Here is a 19,887-nt window from a genome sequence, read left to right on the forward strand (position 1 = left end):
CTCTGTGACTCACAGCCTTCTCCCTTTTAAGGTGGAACGGAAATATCCTAACACTTTCTTCCGGTCAACACCCCTCCCATGCTATTAGGTATTGCAACTTCTTTCTTTGCATCCTGGAGTCTAGAATTTGTTCTACTTTGTACTCTTCCCCTCCTTCTACCATGTTTAGGTGCCTGGTAAGGGTGTGCAGGCACGAAGGGTGACAAGACTGATCTGTGCAAGATGGGGTGAATCTTCATAGACACAGGCAATCGGAGCCAGAAAGTCAGAGAGTTGATCTGGTCCACAACTTCAAACAGGCCCACTCTCTGTGGGTTCAGTTTCCTGAACCTGCCCTTCTGTGGGAAACCAGGTTTTGACAGCCACACCTGATCTTCCACATTAATTTTGGTGCCAGGTTGTCAGTGCACATCGGACAATATCTTATAGGCCTCTTTAGCACAGTCCAAACACTCTTTTAGCAAAGTCTGCATTGTTGACAGTTCTTCTACAATGTCTTTTGCTGCCAGAACCGACGGGGTGTCAGTCGGGGTTGGGAAGGTTGCGAGGATGTGGTAACCATCTCACAAGAGGATGTGGTAACCATCAATGCATGTGTATCCCTTTATAGATCACATTTTCCGCTGTGATCTGCAACAACAGATATTCAGAGGCTTACTAGTTCTCATACTGGAGGGAAAATAGCTATCATAACTATATTAAAAACAAAATACTGATAAGTTACAAAACTGACAGTGTAAACTTGAATGACCCCATGGATACAAGCAAGTTCCAGGTTCACCTGATTTCTGGGAAGAGCATGTGTGTGACATGCTAATTGTTTATTACTTTGTGCCTCATTAGGATTAGTTTGTTTCCAGCTCAGCTTTACCATAAAGACTGAGGGAGGAACACATTTATTAAAAGTACCTACTTACTGAGAGTGTAAATGTGGTTGAACTGGAAGAGGCACCTGGCTAACTCCCACAGAGTTCCTTAAAAAGATTGCATCCAGTATGAAAAAAGAGATTTGTGTTACAATATAAAAAATATAGGATGCACTCCCTATTTTCATAATTTCCTGCTCCTCACTGGACCAGTCCTTCCCAACTGGAATCCTTGCTCACCCTTCCTTGGCCCATGAATTCCTCCATGTCAACTTCTTCTTCCAGAGGTCACCTGTTGGTTCATTCCTCATTGGCTTCTAATCACTCAGGCATTATGAGGGTCTTCTTGAGTATATGCTTCTTCCTTGAAGAGTTGGTTTTGACTACTGCCCAGGCTAAACAATACAGAGGTGTGGGAGCAGTGCAATGGTTGGGTAAGCCCCTTCCTTCTGGTCTGAAAGAATTAACAAAAGGAGGTGCTTCTGGCAGGAGGTGTGAGGACTCTGAGAGGATCCTGGAGTCAAACGGCCTTTCCCCCAAAGCCTTTTAAGCGCTAACTAGGCTTTGGGAAGCAGCCCTCCTGTCTCTTTCCCAATGCTGCTGCCACCCCAGGAGCTGCTTCTGTGACCCTTCCTTGCTGGCAGGAAGAAATCAGGACACCCTGGAATCAAGGCACAACCCAGGACAGCTTAATGAATTCCGTAGCCATTCCGGCCAAATCAGGACTGCTGAGGCGTATGCATTTAAATCAGCTTTAAAATAAATTTGTCTCCAAGGTGAATGGACTCTTGAAGTGTAAGGAGAATATGAGAACATTTACAAAGCAAAATGGTCAGAGCTGGAGGACCATAGGATTGGCGTAAAAGTCCATTGCCTTTTGAATATGACTTTTTCTATGTTGTGTTTTTAAAAGGCTAAGGTACCTGAAGAAACAAAGATCATTAGGCCCAGCCATTCTCTTTCACCACCTGTTCTAACTCTTTTATCATTTCACTTATTTGAGAGATCTGTCCTTTTGCATTGGGGTCAGATGACATAACCATGCATTCAAAAACTGTCAAATCTCTGCTTGCCTGCAGTTTTGCATTAAAAACAAAACTTTGATGCTTTATATCAGGAAAGACCATACTTCCCCATTCCAAACTATTGATTTGAAGGATACACATTTTAGAAGCAACTTTTTATTTGCCGCAATCATTTATATTTATCATAATAACCACAATGATAGACAGCACTCTTTTCTCTGTGTACTGCACGGGTGTCAAACACAAGGCCCGTGGGCCAAATCCGGCCCACCAGACCTCGTCATGTGGCCCGTGTAGCTGCTGTTCTCGCTGCTGTTCTCTCCTGTCCACTGCACCATCGCCTGGTTGTGCGCCGCGTCACCTTTCAGCACGAAGGAGGTGGTGAGCAGAGAGGCCGCCTCCGGAACTCCCCCGCTGGTGCGACCCCGCAGGCTGCCCGCCTCGTCTCGCGGGCTGCCGCGTCTCTGGCAGCCACTCCGGTTCGGCGGGCGTGCCGCCCAGGAGGCGCCCAGCACGAGCAGCAGCAGCAAGCGGAGCGGAGCTGCCCGGCCGGACACTCCTCCGCACGCCCCGGCAGCCGCTGCTGGCGCCATTCTCGGCCTTCGCTGCGCCGCTGCCGGGCAGGGATGCGAGTCTGGCAGGCGAGGCGCGGAGGCGGAGGACGGGAGGGAGTGAGCCGAGATGGAGGTGGGAGCGTGGCGCAGACGCGCCGTGGGAAACAACGTGCCAGCAGGGCTTCCACACCCAGGCGAGGCGCAGCGCCACCCTCAGCCGGCTGGCCCCACCGAGCCCCGGAGCCTGGCCGGCCGCCATCCCCGCCGGCTGCTGGCAGCAGGGATGCAGCGGGCGGCCGGAGCAATTGGACGGGAGCCCGGCGCCTGGGCAAGCGAATATCCCCCTCAGCCTCGGCTTGCCACGGAGGGCAAGGGGAGGCGGCTGCCTCAGGCAGCAGGATCCACAGGGGCAGCTCGTCCCGTCGTGGAAATGTGCTTCCTCCACCAGCGCCAGATTTGGGTCCGTGCGGGCGCCTCACCCGCCCCGAGCCAAGGGAGCACAAAATAATGATAACGATGCCTATTTATTCTATTGGGGGGGGGGACCAAATTTTGTCCTCACTCAGGGTGGGTGCCATATTACCAAAGTCCGCCCCTGCCCCCCCTCAATGGGATTTGAAATAAATTCCTAGGAGTGCCCCTGTCCGTACTGAGTAAGCCCCTCAGCCCCTAAAAGCAGACGATACCAACTTTTCAACATTGTGATAGTAATGTTGTGATACGGTAGCGATATATTGCAGTGTTGAAAAGCAGAGGGAGGAACAAGCAGCATTGGCCCCTGTCAGAAACTGGGGTGCAACCGGCACATCTCTCTCCCCCCCCCCCACCAGCACCTGGCACAGGGAGGAGGCAGCAACAGGCGGAGAAGGAAGAGAAGGCGCAGACAAGCCCCAGCCACAAGACGCAGTCCGGTAAAGGTGCCCTCAGACTGGGCCTGCACAATGTTATGATACATCACCACAGGGCAGACTTTAGTAATCTTTCATAACAGGGGTGTCAGCCTGAATAAAATATTGAGGGGGGGCAGGTAGGCCCCACCTCACATCACCATCATCATCATAATAATTTATTACTGGTCAAAGACCAGCTCGAACCTCACATAATTTATCACATGCCACACATACCCCATTTAAATGTCAAAGCCAATCAACTTCGGGGGTCTCAGCCTGCTCAAATATTTTAGGCCGATACAACCGGCCCTTTGAGGGTGACCAAACTGCTGATGCGGCCCCCAATGAATTTGAGTTTGACACCCCTGGTGTACTGCATCCCATTTCCCCCCATGAACAGCAAGAGAGAGAGAGAGAGAGAGAGAGGGTGTGGGGGGGGAGAGACAGGGATCCCAATGCCTGACTCTCACCACTAGTAATCACCCTCACATTGCTATGAATTATTGAATTCACAAGGAGGAGATTAATGCTGAACCATAATTACCCATCAATGTGAGGCTGGTGTTAGATATGTGAAGCATTATAATAGTTATTTCAACTGGAAAAGCGTTTGAGGCAGTGGAGATAAAGGGAAGTGCCAGAGAAACCAAAACTCCAAAGTATACTTTGAGGAAGTTGCAATACAAAACTATACACACTTATCTGTGAGTAAGACCCATTGAAATCAGTGGCAGTTACATCTAGATAGACAGGTATAGAATTGCACTGTAATCCCTTTGAAATAAATGGTTGTTACTTCAACCAAAAGTGCATAGGAGTGTGCTGAAATCCCTAGGAGTTTGCTCCAATCCTTCCAGCCAAATATATTTATTGGTGAGGGGTGGGGTGGAAAATTGAGAAATATCTTTCGCTTTCAAGGAAGGAAGCAAACTTCCTTTGAAACTGGAGGTGGAACATAGATATTGTGGGTTATTTTGCCCTGCCTGAGTTTGTCTAATACTCTTTTCAAGTAATCTAAGCTGGTGGCCATCACTGCCTCCTATGGAAGTGAGTTCCATGATTGAACTATGAACTGCCTAAAATATTATACAGCATATAGCTTCTTAACTGCACTAGCCATGCTTTACCCCTCCTTTCAACTATCTCAGCTAAAATATTTGTGATATTATGGGGTTAATCATTAAATAGAATACTTTTCTTTTTTCTTTAACTTACTAAACACAAGCAAAATAATTAAGAAACATTAGATTACCTTCTCCAGGACATCGGAAATTTTTGTTAGGTCTAATTGGAGATGAATCTATGTATGCCACAATGGCCACAAGGATACTCCTGGCCCAGAAATGAAAATCACAGGAGATTCCAACATTGGAAGAATGGTGGAGTAAGATGTTGGAATACGTTGAGTTAGCAAAGCTGACGGGGAAGATCCAGAATCTGCACGACGAACTGTTTCAAAAGGATTGGAGCAAATTTATATTATATATGAATGAATATTGTAAATATCTGAAAACATTTGTAGCTGTGAGTTGAAATGTTTTGTAATGACAATATAAGGAACTGATTTACATTTAATAAAGGGAAATATAAAAATAAGAGAGAAGGTAAAAAAGTGGTTATAGAAGTGCTAAGAATAAAGTAATTACGTACTGAAGTCAGAAAAAGCGGCGGGAGGAGGTCGATGCTCGGATAGAGCAATGTTTGAGCATATGGATTAATGTATGGATATTGTGATTTCAAAACACTGAAAATGTAGTCGGGTGGCAGGATTTAAATTAAACAAGCAAAAAACTAAGGTTTTGGAAAAAAAACTTGACAACTATGGAAAAAGAAAGGTTTCAGAAGGAGACAGAGTTAAATGTGGTTAAAAAGGTGAAATATCTAGGGATTAATATGACGGCTAAAAACTTGAATTTATTTAAAGATAACTATGAAAAATGTTGGTCAGAAGTTAAAAAGGATCTAGAAATTTGGTCAAAATTGAAGCTTTCCTTGTTGGGTCGAATCGCTGCTATAAAGATGAATGTATTGCCAAAAATGTTGTTTTTGTTTCAGACTTTGCAGATTGTGGATAAGATGGATTGTTTCAAGAGGTGGCAGAGGGATATCTCTAAGTTTGTCTGGCAGGGCAAAAAGCCCAGAATAAAATTTAAAATACTGACTGATGCTAAAGAAAGAGGGGGGTTTGCCCTGCTAGACATGAAACTGTACTATGAATCAGCAGCTTTCTGCTGGTTAAAAGATTGGCTACTTCTAGAGAACACTGATATTTTGGATCTGGAAGGGTTCAACAATGTGTTTGGGTGGCATGCATATCTGTGGTACGACAAGGTTAAAGCTCATAAAGCATTTAAGAACCACATTGTCAGGAAAGCAGTGTTTAATGTCTGGACAAGATACAAAGATTTACTGGAAAATAAGACCCCAAGGTGGTTGTCACCAATGGAAGCTAAGGCTCAGAAAAGACTCAATATGGAGGCCAAGTGGCCGAAATATTGGGAGATATTAGAAAAAGAAGGAGGCACATGGAGATTGCAGAGTTTTGAGAAACTAAAAGATAAAGTGCAGGATTGGTTACATTATCGTCAAATTAGGGAGGTCTTTAATATGGACAAAAAAATAGGTTTCCAGAATTAGAAACAGAATTGTTAGAACCTAAAGCTAAGGTACTTTCAAGAATGTATAACTTGCTGTTAAAATGGAACACTCAGGATGAAACGGTCAAATCAGCTATGATAAAATGGGCGCAAGACATTGGCTATAATATTATGTTTGCTGACTGGGAACGGTTATGGACCACTGGTTTGAAATTCACGGCATGTAATGCCTTGAAAGAAAATATTATGAAAATGGTATACAGGTGGTACATGACCCCAGTCAAGCTTGCAAAAATATACCATTTGCCAGACAATAAGTGTTGGAAATGTAAAGAAACCGAGGGAACATTCTTTCACCTTTGGTGGACGTGCCCAAAGGTCAAGGCTTTCTGGGAAATGATCTATAATGAACTGAAAAAGGTATTTAAATATACCTTCCCTAAGAAACCAGAGGCCTTCCTTTTGGGCATTGTTGGCCAAATGGTGCCAAGAAAGGACAGAACTTTCTTTATGTATGCAGTAACAGCAGCAAGAATACTTATCGCAAAGCACTGGAAGACACAAGATTTGCCCACTCTGGAAGAATGGCAGATGCAACTGATAGACTATATGGAATTGGCAGAAATGACTGGCAGAATCCGAGACCTGGGAGAAGAGCTAGTGGAAGAGGACTGGAAGAAATTTAAAGACTACTTGCAAAAGTATTGCAAATTGTATGAATGTTAGAATGATGCGGGATATAAAGATAATATGGTATTAGTGATATAGTTGAAAGGAGTATGTAAAAAATGGTTTACAGAACAAAGGTGAAGTCAGAATAATATTATGTCAAACTTAAATAAAATGAAAAAATGGGGAAAAATTGGAGGCATAATAGTTGAAATGTATAATATGAAATAAGATTTGAAAGAAGGTGAGGTATTGCTGAATAAGATTGTGTAAAAGGGAACACAGAAAAGGGAGATGCGAGGGAGTCTGGAAGGAGGATTATGAGAACAATACCTAAGAAATTGGTTTTTTTAATGTCTTTTTTATGTCTTTTTTCTTTTGCTTTTTATGATGGGTTTTCTATTGTGCTTTTCTGTTTTTTGGATTGATTGTGATGGTGTTTTTTCTTTTTTCGTATCCTGTTTTGTGAAGTTTGTTTTATTGTTTGAAACTTTAATAAATATCTTTAAAAAAAACACACTGAAAATGTAATAAAAATATTTTAAAAAAGAAAAGAAGTGAAGCATAATCTGCATCAGCAAAATTCTTCAACTTAATCATAGAATTGTAGAGTTGGAAGGGACCTCAAGTGTGATCTAGTCCAACCACTGTAACTCCCCCCATGGGACTCGTTCATGAGATTGAGAGTTTCATGCTCTACTGGCTGAGCTATAGAAAACCCACATCAGCAGTGAAAGCCACAGTTGGATAGACCTAACAGCAGTCTAGTCATATTTATGGAAGAGGATATCAGTGGCAATTAATTTGATGGATATACCATTTCCAGTTGCTGGGGGAGAACAGGGAGAGTGGGCGATTGCCCTCCTATCATGATAGTCCTGTACCAATGGACATCTGATCAGCCACTCCAAGAAGGAAGCTGCTACACTGCAGGGTTCTTCTTGTCTTCTGAAAATGGAGGGTGGGATTTGAAGCAGGGATAAACAACTACGTAGCTGGATTCAGTTCAAGACAATGTGACTAAGTCTAGTCATCACTAAACAAATCAGCTGGCTCAAAGTATCCTCTGCCTTTCACAACAATCTGACACAATTAGAACAAGGAGGGGCAAAGTTCAGTAAAATGATTTAATCAGCTCTCAGTAATAATCTTAGAGTCACTGTATTCTATTAAGTGCCTACCACTGTGTCCCTGGCACCTTTCAACAGCCCTGAGGTATGTCTAGTTTGCCAGCTGAGCAGTCACCTGAGCAGTACCTTGAGGCTTTGATTGCACTTTGATTGCACTTAGTAGCCTGGAAGAAGAGAAAAAGTATATTGTTCCTTCCAACTCAGTAAGCGAAGGCAAAAACAGAGGAATTGGATCAGAATTATTTTTTCTACTTTTAATGATGAGCATAGTCACATGTCCTCAATTGACTTTGCAGCCTTCTTGGAACAAGTTGCTCATTTGGAGCTGTTTGTGGTCCTGCAGTAACATTACCTTACAGTGGTACCTCTGGTTAAGAACTGAATTCATTCTTATCCTCAGGCGCACTTTCACTAATGGGGCATCCTGCTGCGCGCGATTTCCATTCGCATCCCGGGGCAAAGTTTGCAACCAGGAACAGCTACTTCCAGGTTAGCGGAGTTCGTAACCCGAATCATTCGTAGCCAGAAGTGTTCGTATCCAGAGGTACCACTCTCCTTTCTACCTCAGCCTTTCTTGCCTGCACCTGAAGTGATTGCTTCGCTGCCACTGAGTCACCCTCCTTTTTTCTGTGAGGATCAGTTTTACTGGTTGAAACCTCCATTGCAGCCGCGTGCGCTGCAATATGAAGTCAACATTTTAACCACAGTTCATCCTTTACTTCGCAGCCTTGCTGGGATGGATCTAGTATCCAGGCTTTTCTCTTCTTTAGAAGAGGAATCCTTAGATGGAGACTGTATTGAGGAGGTTTCTTGTAGGTGGCTTCCGGGCTTTGCCATTGTCTTTTTTGGTTCTCAGCTCCTTTATTGGGTGCCGTCAGAATTTAAATTTTATATTACCGTATTTTTCGCTCCATAGGGCGCACCTGACCATAGGGCCCACCTAGTTTACAGAGGGGGAAATCAAGGGAAAAAATATGATTCCCCCCCCCCCAGCTCTGGGAGCAGCGGACAGGCTGCCGGCAGCCTGTGCGCTTCTCCCAGACCTTCTTTCTTCTTTTGCGGGAGGTGGGGGAATTCCCCCACCTCCCGCAAAAGCCCACAGTTTGGGGAGAAGCGGACAGAAGTGCGCAGCCTGTGCACTTCTCCCAGACCTTCTCCCTGCTTTTGAGGGAGGTGGGGGAATTCCTCCATCTCCCGCAAAAGTCCACAGGAGCCACGCACCCTTTAAGGAGCGCACGGCTCCTGTCGACTATTCTACGAGGAGGGAGAAGGGACTGATGCAGCCAGTCAGTCCCTTGTCCCTCCTCGGGGAAAAGCCCCCAACAGTGGCCCTGCAAAAGCCGTGTGCTCTTTAAAGGGGCTGTGCGGCTTCTGCTGGCTTTTCTACGAGGTGGGGGAATTCCCCCACCTCTTGCAAAACCTGTAGAAGCCGCACGCTCTTTAAAGGATGCGTGGCTCCTGTGGGCTTTTCTACGAGGTGGGAGAAGGGACTGGTGCGGCCAGTCAGTCCCTTCTCCCTCCTGGGGAAAAGCCCCCAAGAGTGCACGGAGCTTGTGTGCGGCTCTTGGGGGCTGTTCCCAGCTGCCTCCCCCCTGCATTCGCTCCATAGGACGCACACACATTTCCCCTTGCTTTTTAGGAGGGAAAAAGTGTGTCCTATGGAACGAAAAATACGGTAACTGTATAGAAGAAGAAATTTGAAAAGTGCCTGTTGACAACTAATGAGATTGTGGTGAAATAATTCAGACAATTTCAACAGTGAGCTTTGAGTTTCATCATTTTCTCTATGTCTTTATGCCAAAGTGTTGCCTGCAGCACAAACACGCAGCCTATAAATCCCTCCAAGTAAGCCTCTACGGGCATCAGTTCTCTTTCTAGAATGATGAAGGCACTCCTGAGCACATGCCTCCTCTTGGCCCTGCTTTCTCCAGGTAAGTAGGAACCAGTAGGATGGGGAACTTTTACAGTAATAATATTTAGAGGACAGAGGAATCCGGAGAGCTGAATTTAAGAGAGCTAGTGTGTTGTAGTCACTAGAGGGTCAGACAAGGATCCAGGAGACCAGGGTTCAAATCCCCACTCAGCCACAAAGCTCACTGGGAGATCCTTGACCAGTCACTATACCTCAGGTTAACCTACCTCACAAGGTTCTTGTGAGGATAAAATGGGGAGTGGAGAACCATGTACACAGCCTTGAGCTGCTTGGAGGCAAGTGCAGAAATCAAATAAATAAAAAAATAGAAACCAAGAGCAACTGAAATGGATAGAGTTTTAAAATGATATTTGAAATATGCTAGTAACTGAAGGTACTATGTTTAGTAGCCACTGGTAGCCTAATTCTGCATCATTTGTGTAAACCTTTTGGGTAGCCATTCAAATTGGTAGCTTTGTCAGTCTTACGAGACAGGGATCAAAATGTTTGTATTTCCACTTTGTCCATGTCATGCAGAACAGTATGTGCTTCCAGGAAGTCCCCTCTTTCTCCCCTCTTAACTGTCCTAACCCCCCCTTAAAGTCCAACTCTCTTCACCTGCATCTAACCCTGTTCATTTAACTCTGCTTAAAACTGGTTGAAATGCAAAATCTTCTCCCTAAGAGGTCTAGTAAGTGATGGTACAGAGTATTCCTACAGAGGGTTCCCAGTTTCCCCGATGCTTTTTTTCATGCCTAAATGATGGGATAAGACCAATTTAGATTTAAAAGTGGACCTGCAGGTGAGGGGGAAAGGATTTGCACACTGTCATAATTTGCCTTCCTGCTGCTCATCATCTGACCATTGCTCCTTTGTCTTAGCTCACATCTATGATTGTAATCGAACTGTAGGGGGGGGGGGAGGCATTGAAGTGGATGGGAGGGAAAATGGGCCATGGTAAAGGGAGGGTTTACCTTCAAACCTCTTGGAAATAATTAAACCAGTGTTCTGGCCAATGGCTTTTACTCATTTAATTTTTTTTAAAAAAGAACTTACTAACTTGAACCCCATTTCATTTAAAATATTTAATTCTCTCTCACCTCCTTCTCTGTGTCAAATGAAAGAAACCACAAAACCAAATAATAATAATGTTAATGACAATAAGAATCCATGAACTAATCTTTTGCTCCTGTCCTCAGGAACAATGAAATATTTTGCATTTCAACCTCTGTACTGCAGACACGTGTTTAACAGTACTGGACTGACATATGATCACTATGTAAAAAAACCTTGTAACTGGCGAGAAGATTCCTGTGTTTCCAGTGTTCTGCGTACAAATATAGGTAAGATTTATCTGGTTTTTTGTCTTTTGTTTTTGAAATTAATAAGTTAGTGGTAAGGAAGCTGTGTCACATAAGCTGTAGATGAATGAGAACTCCCATCTGCCTCATCTATCCTGGCCACCAGTCAGAGATGATGGGAGATGAAGTCCAGAAACATCTGGAGGATCACAGCTTCCCAATCCTGCAGTAAGGAATCGCTAACATTTGAAAATGGGGAATCTAAAATCACCTGATCACAAGCATCAGATTTCCAGCTTGATGTACATGTTCACCCATCCTTCTTCCCTAGAGTGTGTGGTTGCCATCTTGTGGTTCACCTCAGCTGCTAAAATACTGTGGGGCTATTCTGGGTGGGATGGTTGTGCTCACTTGACCATCTGTTCCTGCATCATTGCTACATACTTGGAGAGAGAGGGGAAATGGGACAGTGAGGTTGGTGCAGTTGAAGTGCCCTGCCAAGTTTTCTTCCTTGGCGATCACTTGTAGCTGAGTAAGATTGTCTTCCATAAACATGGTTTTAACAATGAGTCCGTAAGCGCCTGTGGAGGCTAATTCTGGATCCACACGTCCTTCCGCAATGGGGGCATTGGTTTCCAGACGGGAGTTGATCAAGGTGTGGATTTGCCAAGCCTGCCTTCCTGCTAGCATGTTTCTCCCTTGCGTCCTGAGTTCAAGTGTCTTCAAAGCCTATGACACCTTTGGTTAAAGGCTGTTCTCCAACTGGAGTGCTCGCAGGCCAGTGTTTCCCAGTTGTCAGTGTTGATACTACATTTTTTAAGATTTGCCTTGAGACAGTCTTCAAACCTCTGCCAAGTATCTTGGGTTGGGCAACAGGAGTTCAGAGAAGTATTTTCCCGCCCTGTAAACAGTTATGATCGACTAGCAGAGAGAATGCAGTGTATGGCACATGTATTGTCAGAAGTATAGAAAAAACCATGATTCTTCATGCTGCAGATTGGACCTGAAATGAAGTTCTACATTCATTCCAAATTTAATGCCTTTTACTCTGGTCTATGATCGTAATAAAGCTTTGAAAGCTTCGGTTATATTTTACAAACTACAGTTGCAATCGAAATTATTCACGCCCCATTGCAAATTGGGTTGATTATCAAAATTTACAGACTTCTAGTTGTTTGCATTGAGCAAATCAAACAAAAGCCATTGAAATAGCTCTGCACAATGGCTGCTTCAAGTGGTTCCCCCAAATTCAGCTGAAAATGCAACTGATACTGCCAAGAAGAACAACATTATTTATTTCAGTCGAAAGACCTACAAAGCCATTTCCAAAAACAAGATAAAAGAGAAATACAATGAAGATTAAAAGGTGGTCACTTTGTTTTATCTGGAGTATGTAGGTTACTATTTCTTATTACTTCTAAGAGGAACCTAGCCATGGCCAGGGTAGTATCACCTGACTTATATTTGCTTCTCTTGTCTCACTATTATTCAACCCATCCTTGGCAAGCATCTTTTAAATGGCTGCAGAAAAATGTGTATACCACCAGGCTCATACAAGCCATTCAGAATACATCTTTCCACTGGTTAATTGATATCTGTTTCTTTACTTTTAATAGCTTTTATTGAATGCTTTAAGTATTATGGCTGGAAGACATTTTGATATTTTTTCTTTCTATGACATAGTGGTGTGTACATATTTTAATTCATAAAACCCATCACTTTATATTGCCGAATTTAATAATAATGAATGTGTCTTAGCAGGAATAAACCTCCATATCTAGATAATTCTTTCAAATTCTTTTTCATAGTGAAATTCCAAGAGGAACTTTTGAATCAATGCTCGTCATCCAGCTACTGTTCCCCAGGCAATTACAGCTTCACTGCAGGGGATGGTAAATTTTTTCAGATGAAGAAGCACTGCTGCAGGACTAAAATGTGTAACAATGCAACTCTCAGCCGTACGTTTCTGCATCAATTTAGAATCATTAACATGTTAGGGTTTTGCACTGAATTTGGCCATGGCCTGGATCCTTAGTCAATCAGCAGTACTTAGAGAATCTGTGCCTCATTCAAATGGGGTGAGACAGCCCCAGGTGGCTACAGGTTGGGTTGAGCAGCTCAGGACTATTAGGGGCTCTCAAGGGATGGAGAGTCAGGCAGGATGGGGAGGCAGTCAAGAGGAGAAACTGTGAAAAAGAGGGACCTAGCTAGAGACACGGGTGGCACTGTAGGTTAAACCACAGAGCCTAGGGCTTGCCGATCAGAAGTTCGGTGGTTCAAATCCCCACAATGGGGTGAGCTCCCGTTGCTCGGTCCCTGCTCCTGCCAACCTAGCAGTTCAAAAGCACGAAGTGCAAGTAGATAATAAGGTACTGCTCCAACGGGAAGGTAGACAGCATTTCCGAGGGCTGATCTGGTTCACCAGAAGTGGCTTAGCCATGCTGCCAGATGACCCGGAGGCTGGTTCCACACAAACGGCGGCTCCCTTGGGCAATAAAGTGAAATGAGCACTACAACCTGAGTCGTCCGCGACTGGACCTAAAGGTCAGGGGTCCCTTTACCTTTTACTTGGCAGATATGTCTGCCAGAGAAGGGATGGGTTGCCTTTCCAACCAGGACTCTCCTTCTTCCTGCCCCTCAAAGCAGCACCATGCAGAATCAGATCATCCTTCTGATAGGTGGGAGGATCTGATCCTGCACAGTGCCAGTGCCCCTTGTCCCAGCCAGGTTTTTACTGTATGTTAAGATATGGTTACACATCACCCCTATATCCAAGTGATGTGAGATTCCATGGGTACTAGGCATGCTGTAACCCAGGCTCTGTGTTTCCTGTGGGACCATAATGCACTGTGGTGTCTTTATGGTATATGGTTATGCATAAATATATACAACCCGAGGCCTACAATGAAGACATCCACGAGAATATGTCCTGCCCCTCTGGTAGACACAGTCCCATCCTTGCCTTGGCAGTTTGTCTTTTCCTGAGAACGGTCATATCCCTCATATTCTAATAAAACCTAATCCTCGTTTATTGCTACACAGGGAGCAGCTTCTATTCCTTTGTTGTGCTGCTGTGCTAATCTGCTATTTTAATGACTCACTTCCCCAAAATGGTTACCTCAGACGTAGATTGCTTCTGACATGAGTCATGTTGATTTCCTAGGATTTAGAAATGTCTAAAGAAGTGTCAGTTATGTCAGTTTAGGAACTTTGCCTACATTAATTAACCAAGGGGATAAGTAAAAAAAATAAAAATAAAAATCGGGGCCAAGAATACAGTCTTCAAGATGCCTTTATAACATTCCCTACCCATAATTAGCCGTGAATGATATTTTAAGCAATATAATTGGATACCTCGGTGCATGAACAGCTCATAAACAGGTTATGGTCCCTGTAAGTTAACATTCAATTAGATGGTCCAATTAGATGGTGACAACCCACCTATCTTATCCAGGTGTCATCCTAAATGACCCTTGAACTGCTTCTGGTCAGTCTTTTAATTGACAAAATAAGCACTGACTTAGCTGGCAGTTATTCTTAATTATTATTATTTATTGAATTTACATACTGCCCTGTACCTGCAGATCTCAGGGAATTCACAGAAAGTGACGGATAGTTCATTGCAGAAGTGCAAAAGACAGCCAGAAACTCTGTATGAAGATAAGGGACTAAGAGCATACATTTTCATACAGGCTACACCATAACCAATGGCAGGAAAACCTTCTGAGAGATTGAGAAGGGAAGAAAGTTCACACTCCCCCAGTTCCCTCTATGTAAAGGTCATTCATCTCAGAGAACAATGGTGACTTTGTCCCATGCTCAGTCCTGAACCCAGATTGTGTCTAGATTATATTTTATCCAAGAGTGCTTGCAACTGCCCCACCAAAACTAAAAGGCCCTAGGGTGGATTCCATTAAGACAACACAGAGATACAAAAACAGACAAAGACATTAACATGCTCACTATACTTTTGACTTTGGCAGTTCCTGATCGCAACATGCTGGCTGAAAATGGTTTGCAGTGCCCATCCTGCTTTTCCAAAGGAACAATAATGTGTAAAAGTGAGAAGACCATCAACTGCCTTGAGAATGAGACCCAGTGTATTCAACTTAAAGCTTATCTTCATATAGGTAACATTGCTACTCAGATAAGGAAAAAAAGCCCTAGTAATTCTTGGTCATGCAGACTCTCTCCTTGTCTCCTTCTCTCCCTTCCTCCTTTTCCCTTGCATGTTGCACGAACAATGAGAGGGATCATATCTCTCACTGGCCCCACTCTGCACCCTTCCGTATTGTTTTGCCTGCCTGGTCTGTGTCCCTTAACTCTCAAAATGCCACTTGCTTGTCCGGAAGGAGGATTCAGAGTGAGATGTGTATATAAAATACCCTTCTGAACAAAAGTAAAAAAAGTGCATTGATTGCTTCACCCCAGTTGAATCCAGATCTCTCCACCACTGGGATGCAGTCCAGGACAAAATGTGTCCGTCTTGCTCAAAACAAATATTTATTATGTAAGGAATGTATTACATTTCCTTAAATTCTGTGACAATGAGCAGTATCTGGTTAACTCAGATCATTAGTGTAACGATTTACAGTTGTGCAAGAGAATTTCCTCTCTCTTCTACAGGTATGTGCTCTGAATCCTCCCAAAATCTGCTCCACAGAATTGGGGAAAACCTCAGAATTCATTTAGGGGATACACAGAAGGAGGAAGAGAGGGAGGATATGTTCCTTTCTACAACCATATATTATTTTTTTGATGTCATGATTTAGCTACATCCGTAAAGAGTCTTTAACCCAAAATGTTTGTAACCCGAGGTACCACTGTAAATCAATTTTTGATGTGTCTAGGTCCAGTTTTAGATGGAGACCTCCCTATCAGCAAATTTTTCAGGAATAATGCTACATTGGGAGGGAATTTGGAATGAATGGGGGAGGGGCATATGGCTGATTTGCCTCAGGAGGACAGAGGCAATTTCCAGGCCTTTTGTGATGCTTCTGCCCTACATTCTTTCTTCTCTTATTTCTGCTGCCCTTTACAGCCTTGGCTTTGCTAGTTTCTCTTTTAAGGGTTGAGTAAGAATTCCGAGGTGAGTACCTGATTGGCCCTTGGGAGTCGCCTTTTTCACCTGCTTTATTTTTGATGTGTTTAACATGAAAATAGATATGGTAAAATAAAAGGAGGATTCTCTGGATACTTAGATCACAGTGGGGCAATGAGGGAGCCTCAGTTGGCACCCAACCATCCTGAGAGACAATGAAGTGCATCGCCAGCTTTTTTTGCTGTTGGATCACCCTGTTGACTTATGGCAGGTTCACACACTCAAGGTTCAGACACCAAGGTGGGAGTGTTGTTTTCAGATCTTGCTGTGTGGCTGTAGCATGTGACTTATAATATGCCCAGGAGATTGGGGGGGGCGGATAGAATTCCTCCCATTTTATTGCTACTCACCTGCCCACAAGAATTTGATTTGGTTAATCTTATCAATTAGGCCTGTTTTCAAATTCTCTGATTTCATTATATCTTATAAGTATAACCTGTTTATTAAAAATCTTTGTGTCTTGAGAGTCCTTTGGGTATGATAGCAATTTTAAATTATATCTGATTTAACTTTTTTACCTGAAATTCTAATGTTGAAAATTTTGTATATTCATGATCTGACGAAATTATGATATTTCTCAGATTTCTTAAATATACTCTTTTAAAAACTAACTTATTAAAATTATCATTCACCATCACAGGCATAATCTCCTAGTCCTTGAGTAAAGGACTAATGTCAACATCTCTCCCCCCCCCCCCAGGTGCATTTAAACCCCACAATTTCACTTCCCAAGGTTGTGGAACAACAGATTTTTGTGCCATCGGGAAAAATCAAAGAAAAATAATCGGAGCTGGGAGCTTTCTCCTTTCTGTTATCCATGAAAGTTGTTACAATGCTTCACAAATCTCACACCAGCCTGAACATGAAGAGTGAATGGGACAGTGTAGACCTCCAAAATCTATGGCAATGAGGGGGAATTGGAGGCCTAGTGTTGAACTTCAGGACTCAGGATCTCTGTTTCTTTCTTTTTTGCTTTTGGTTGAAGAAAAGGGAAGCAAGGGGCAGAGAAAAAGAGGTCAGAATACGGGAATTGTGGATTCTAACTTCAAAGAATCTTGTTGTGTATCATTAAAAAACAGTTAAGTTTTCATTATGACGATTACAATGCAAAATAAATGGTTATGGAGAATCAAATGCTGGTTCTCAGATCTGTTTCTGTCAGATAGAAATGCAATTATCATGTATTGTTTAGCCACACCGATTACGAAAGACACAATACATAAAACAGAATAAAAACAAAATTAACACATTGCACAACTAAAATCATTAATAGAATCAGAGGAGTCATTAGATAAGAGGTTTCTCCTTTGAAAGATTTAAATTAGGGAATATTTTAAGGCAGAATTCATTGGAGCTCAGCTCAGGCATCTCTCAGGTTAGTGCCATTGCCATTCTAAGAGAACAAGGAACAAGTTCGTGCTGAACTCTGGCACCGGCAAATCTAGAAAAATAGCGCTGATCCTTACAAACCTTTCTCCTTATAATCGTAACTGTAAAGGCAAAACAGATCAATTTTTCAGAGGGGCAAGGGGATTTCCCCATTAATAAATAGTTCAGCATACAACCAACCCATCTCTCAATTGGGAGATTTAAATATTTGAACAAAGCTTCTCTTAAGTCCTCATAGATGGAACAAACCAGTAAGTAGTTGGGTGAATATTCAGGCTTCTTACCTTTACATAGGCAAACGACATAGGGGATCTGGCGAGAGCAGCCTTCAACTATGACAGAGTTGTAAAAGCTTTTCCCCGTTTGGTATTTGTGATGTGCTTACATAGTGTGGGAGCGGAATGCATAGTTTGGCCTACGAATGTTCAGGACTATCTCCCTCCCCCATGAGACATGGTGAGGCAACCATTTTAGATTGCTGGATCCATAGGGGCAGCAGATCTGGCCTCCAAGGAATTCCTTGCCCCTGCTGCTGGCACAGTGGCAACAACAGCCGCACTGCGCTTCTTAAAGACCAGATTTGCCCCTCCCTCACAATCAGGTTGGCTCTTCAGTGGCCTCTTGGCCAATAGGAGGCGTTGCTGGTCTCCTCCTATCCTTGTTTCCTGTGGTGATCTTTATTCCTCACCCTTCGTATTCTTCTGGATGTCGATCTGCACTTATCTCTTCTTCACTGGAATGGGGAGGTACTATTTTGTGGTTTGCCTCATCTGCCAACATGTCTAGGGACAGACTTTCCAAGGAGCACATTTGACCATGAAATCATGCTTTAAAATATGAACACTCAGAATATCTCAAGGAAGATCATAATCATCAATAATATGTAGTATTATCTTATTCCAAAATGGAGGCTCTCTATTGTTAAAAGTCTGAATCTCCTTGAAACCTCCATCCCATTTTTAAATTTTATCAATAAATACCTCAGGGAAAGGATATGTGCTCTGACCTTCACTGAACAAACACCAGTTTACATAGGAGGCAACTCCAAGGTGGCAAGGGGTCTTCACTCCCCCCCCCCATAAAATGTCTGAGGGAGCCGGTCCCTTCCAAAGTTGATGGGCATGGCAACTGGTCTATACGTCTCTCCTTCAGACAGAGTGCCATAGGCACTGCCCCCCCCCCCAATTCCTCTGATTGAGCAGTCTGGCAGGATACTTTGGTCAAGCACACAACAGGCATCTGTAGTATTAGTATACTACTTCCTGTCTATTGGTTATGCCCCAACCCCTCTAGAGTTTGATTAAAGATGTCATATGACACTCCACCCCAAAAGTCCCATCTTAGATGTCCCACCTCCAAGGGCCACTATGAAATAACTTGGGGGGAGATCCACGTAACCCATCTGTGATGATGGCACACCACTGCCTCCTTCAAGTAGATAGGGACCACCCCCTCTTTCAAGGAGGCATTAATCACCTCCCAGACCCAATCAGCTCTCCCCTCCCTGCTACTTTTACTCAGACAAGAGGGGCAAGGGGCAATGTCCTTGAATCTTACCAATTGAAACTCATCCAACACATCAGGGCTAGACAGTGCTCTGATCACCCCTTGAGTTTCATCTGCTGTAACAGCTGAGTCAGGTTCCCAGTGGATGCAAGCAATTTCATCCTCTTGAGTTTCATCTGCTGTAACAGCTGAGTCAGGTTCACAGTGGATGCAAGCAATTTCATCCTCAAAATGCTTTGCAAACAAGTCACAGCATTGACAAGTCACAAGCACATTCCCCAGCTCCCAATGACAGGTCCTCCCCATTTTCACCTTGTACTTTCCTTTTTCTCACCCAGCCTCTCACCCTGGGAGATGCCCACTTCTCCACCTCTCCACCTCATCATTGATCAGTTAATTAAAATTATTACTTGCTATCTTGCCCAGGGCAGCTCAAAGTGACTAACAAACAACACCCCACAGAGAGGGGGGGTATTGGTTTGTGAGAAGGGGTCAACCTGGTTTTCATTATGTGCTTTGTGTTTTTCTCTTGTAAACTGCCCTGAAATCAACAGCTGAAGGGCAGTATTTCAATGTTTTAAAAATAAAAATAAACCAGACTTCCGGAGGTGGCGCGAAACAGCAATGGCGGTCCACTTCGCACTCTGAAGAGGGGCTCCGCAGGAAAGGGTCGTCCGCTGCGGCACAGTGGTGACCCAGTAAGAAAAACCACAGGCAGAGTGAGCCCGTGGCCGTGGGACTCGGTGGGCGCCAGAAGACCCTCCGGAAACGTAGAAGGAACCCCGTAAGGAGCTCCGGAACGTGAAAGGGGGAGCGGCACTGTGAGTTCATCGCTCTTCCTGCGGAAGCAAAGCCGCGCGGCTGCTGCTGGTGAGCGCTGACCTTTCTTCTTGGAATATTAGATCTGCAACTACAACCCGTGAGTAAGAGAGCTTAAAACTACCGGG

The 19,887-nt window shown here is 43.8% G+C and overlaps 1 protein-coding gene across 1 annotated transcript; it reads left to right on the top strand.

Moving 5' to 3' along the window:
* The first annotated feature begins 2,572 nt into the window (after positions 1–2,572).
* Positions 2,573–16,918, top strand: LOC144328547 (uncharacterized). The gene is made up of 6 exons (XM_077932506.1): positions 2,573–2,813; positions 3,276–3,356; positions 10,843–10,986; positions 12,753–12,902; positions 14,928–15,074; positions 16,746–16,918. The coding sequence occupies exons 1-6, from the start codon at positions 2,573–2,575 to the stop codon at positions 16,916–16,918; spliced, it is 936 nt and encodes a 311-aa protein (XP_077788632.1).
* Positions 16,919–19,887: the final 2,969 nt, after the last annotated feature.

The sequence above is a fragment of the Podarcis muralis genome, chromosome 7 (assembly GCF_964188315.1).
Source record: "Podarcis muralis chromosome 7, rPodMur119.hap1.1, whole genome shotgun sequence".
NCBI classification, from domain to species: Eukaryota; Metazoa; Chordata; class Lepidosauria; order Squamata; family Lacertidae; genus Podarcis; species Podarcis muralis.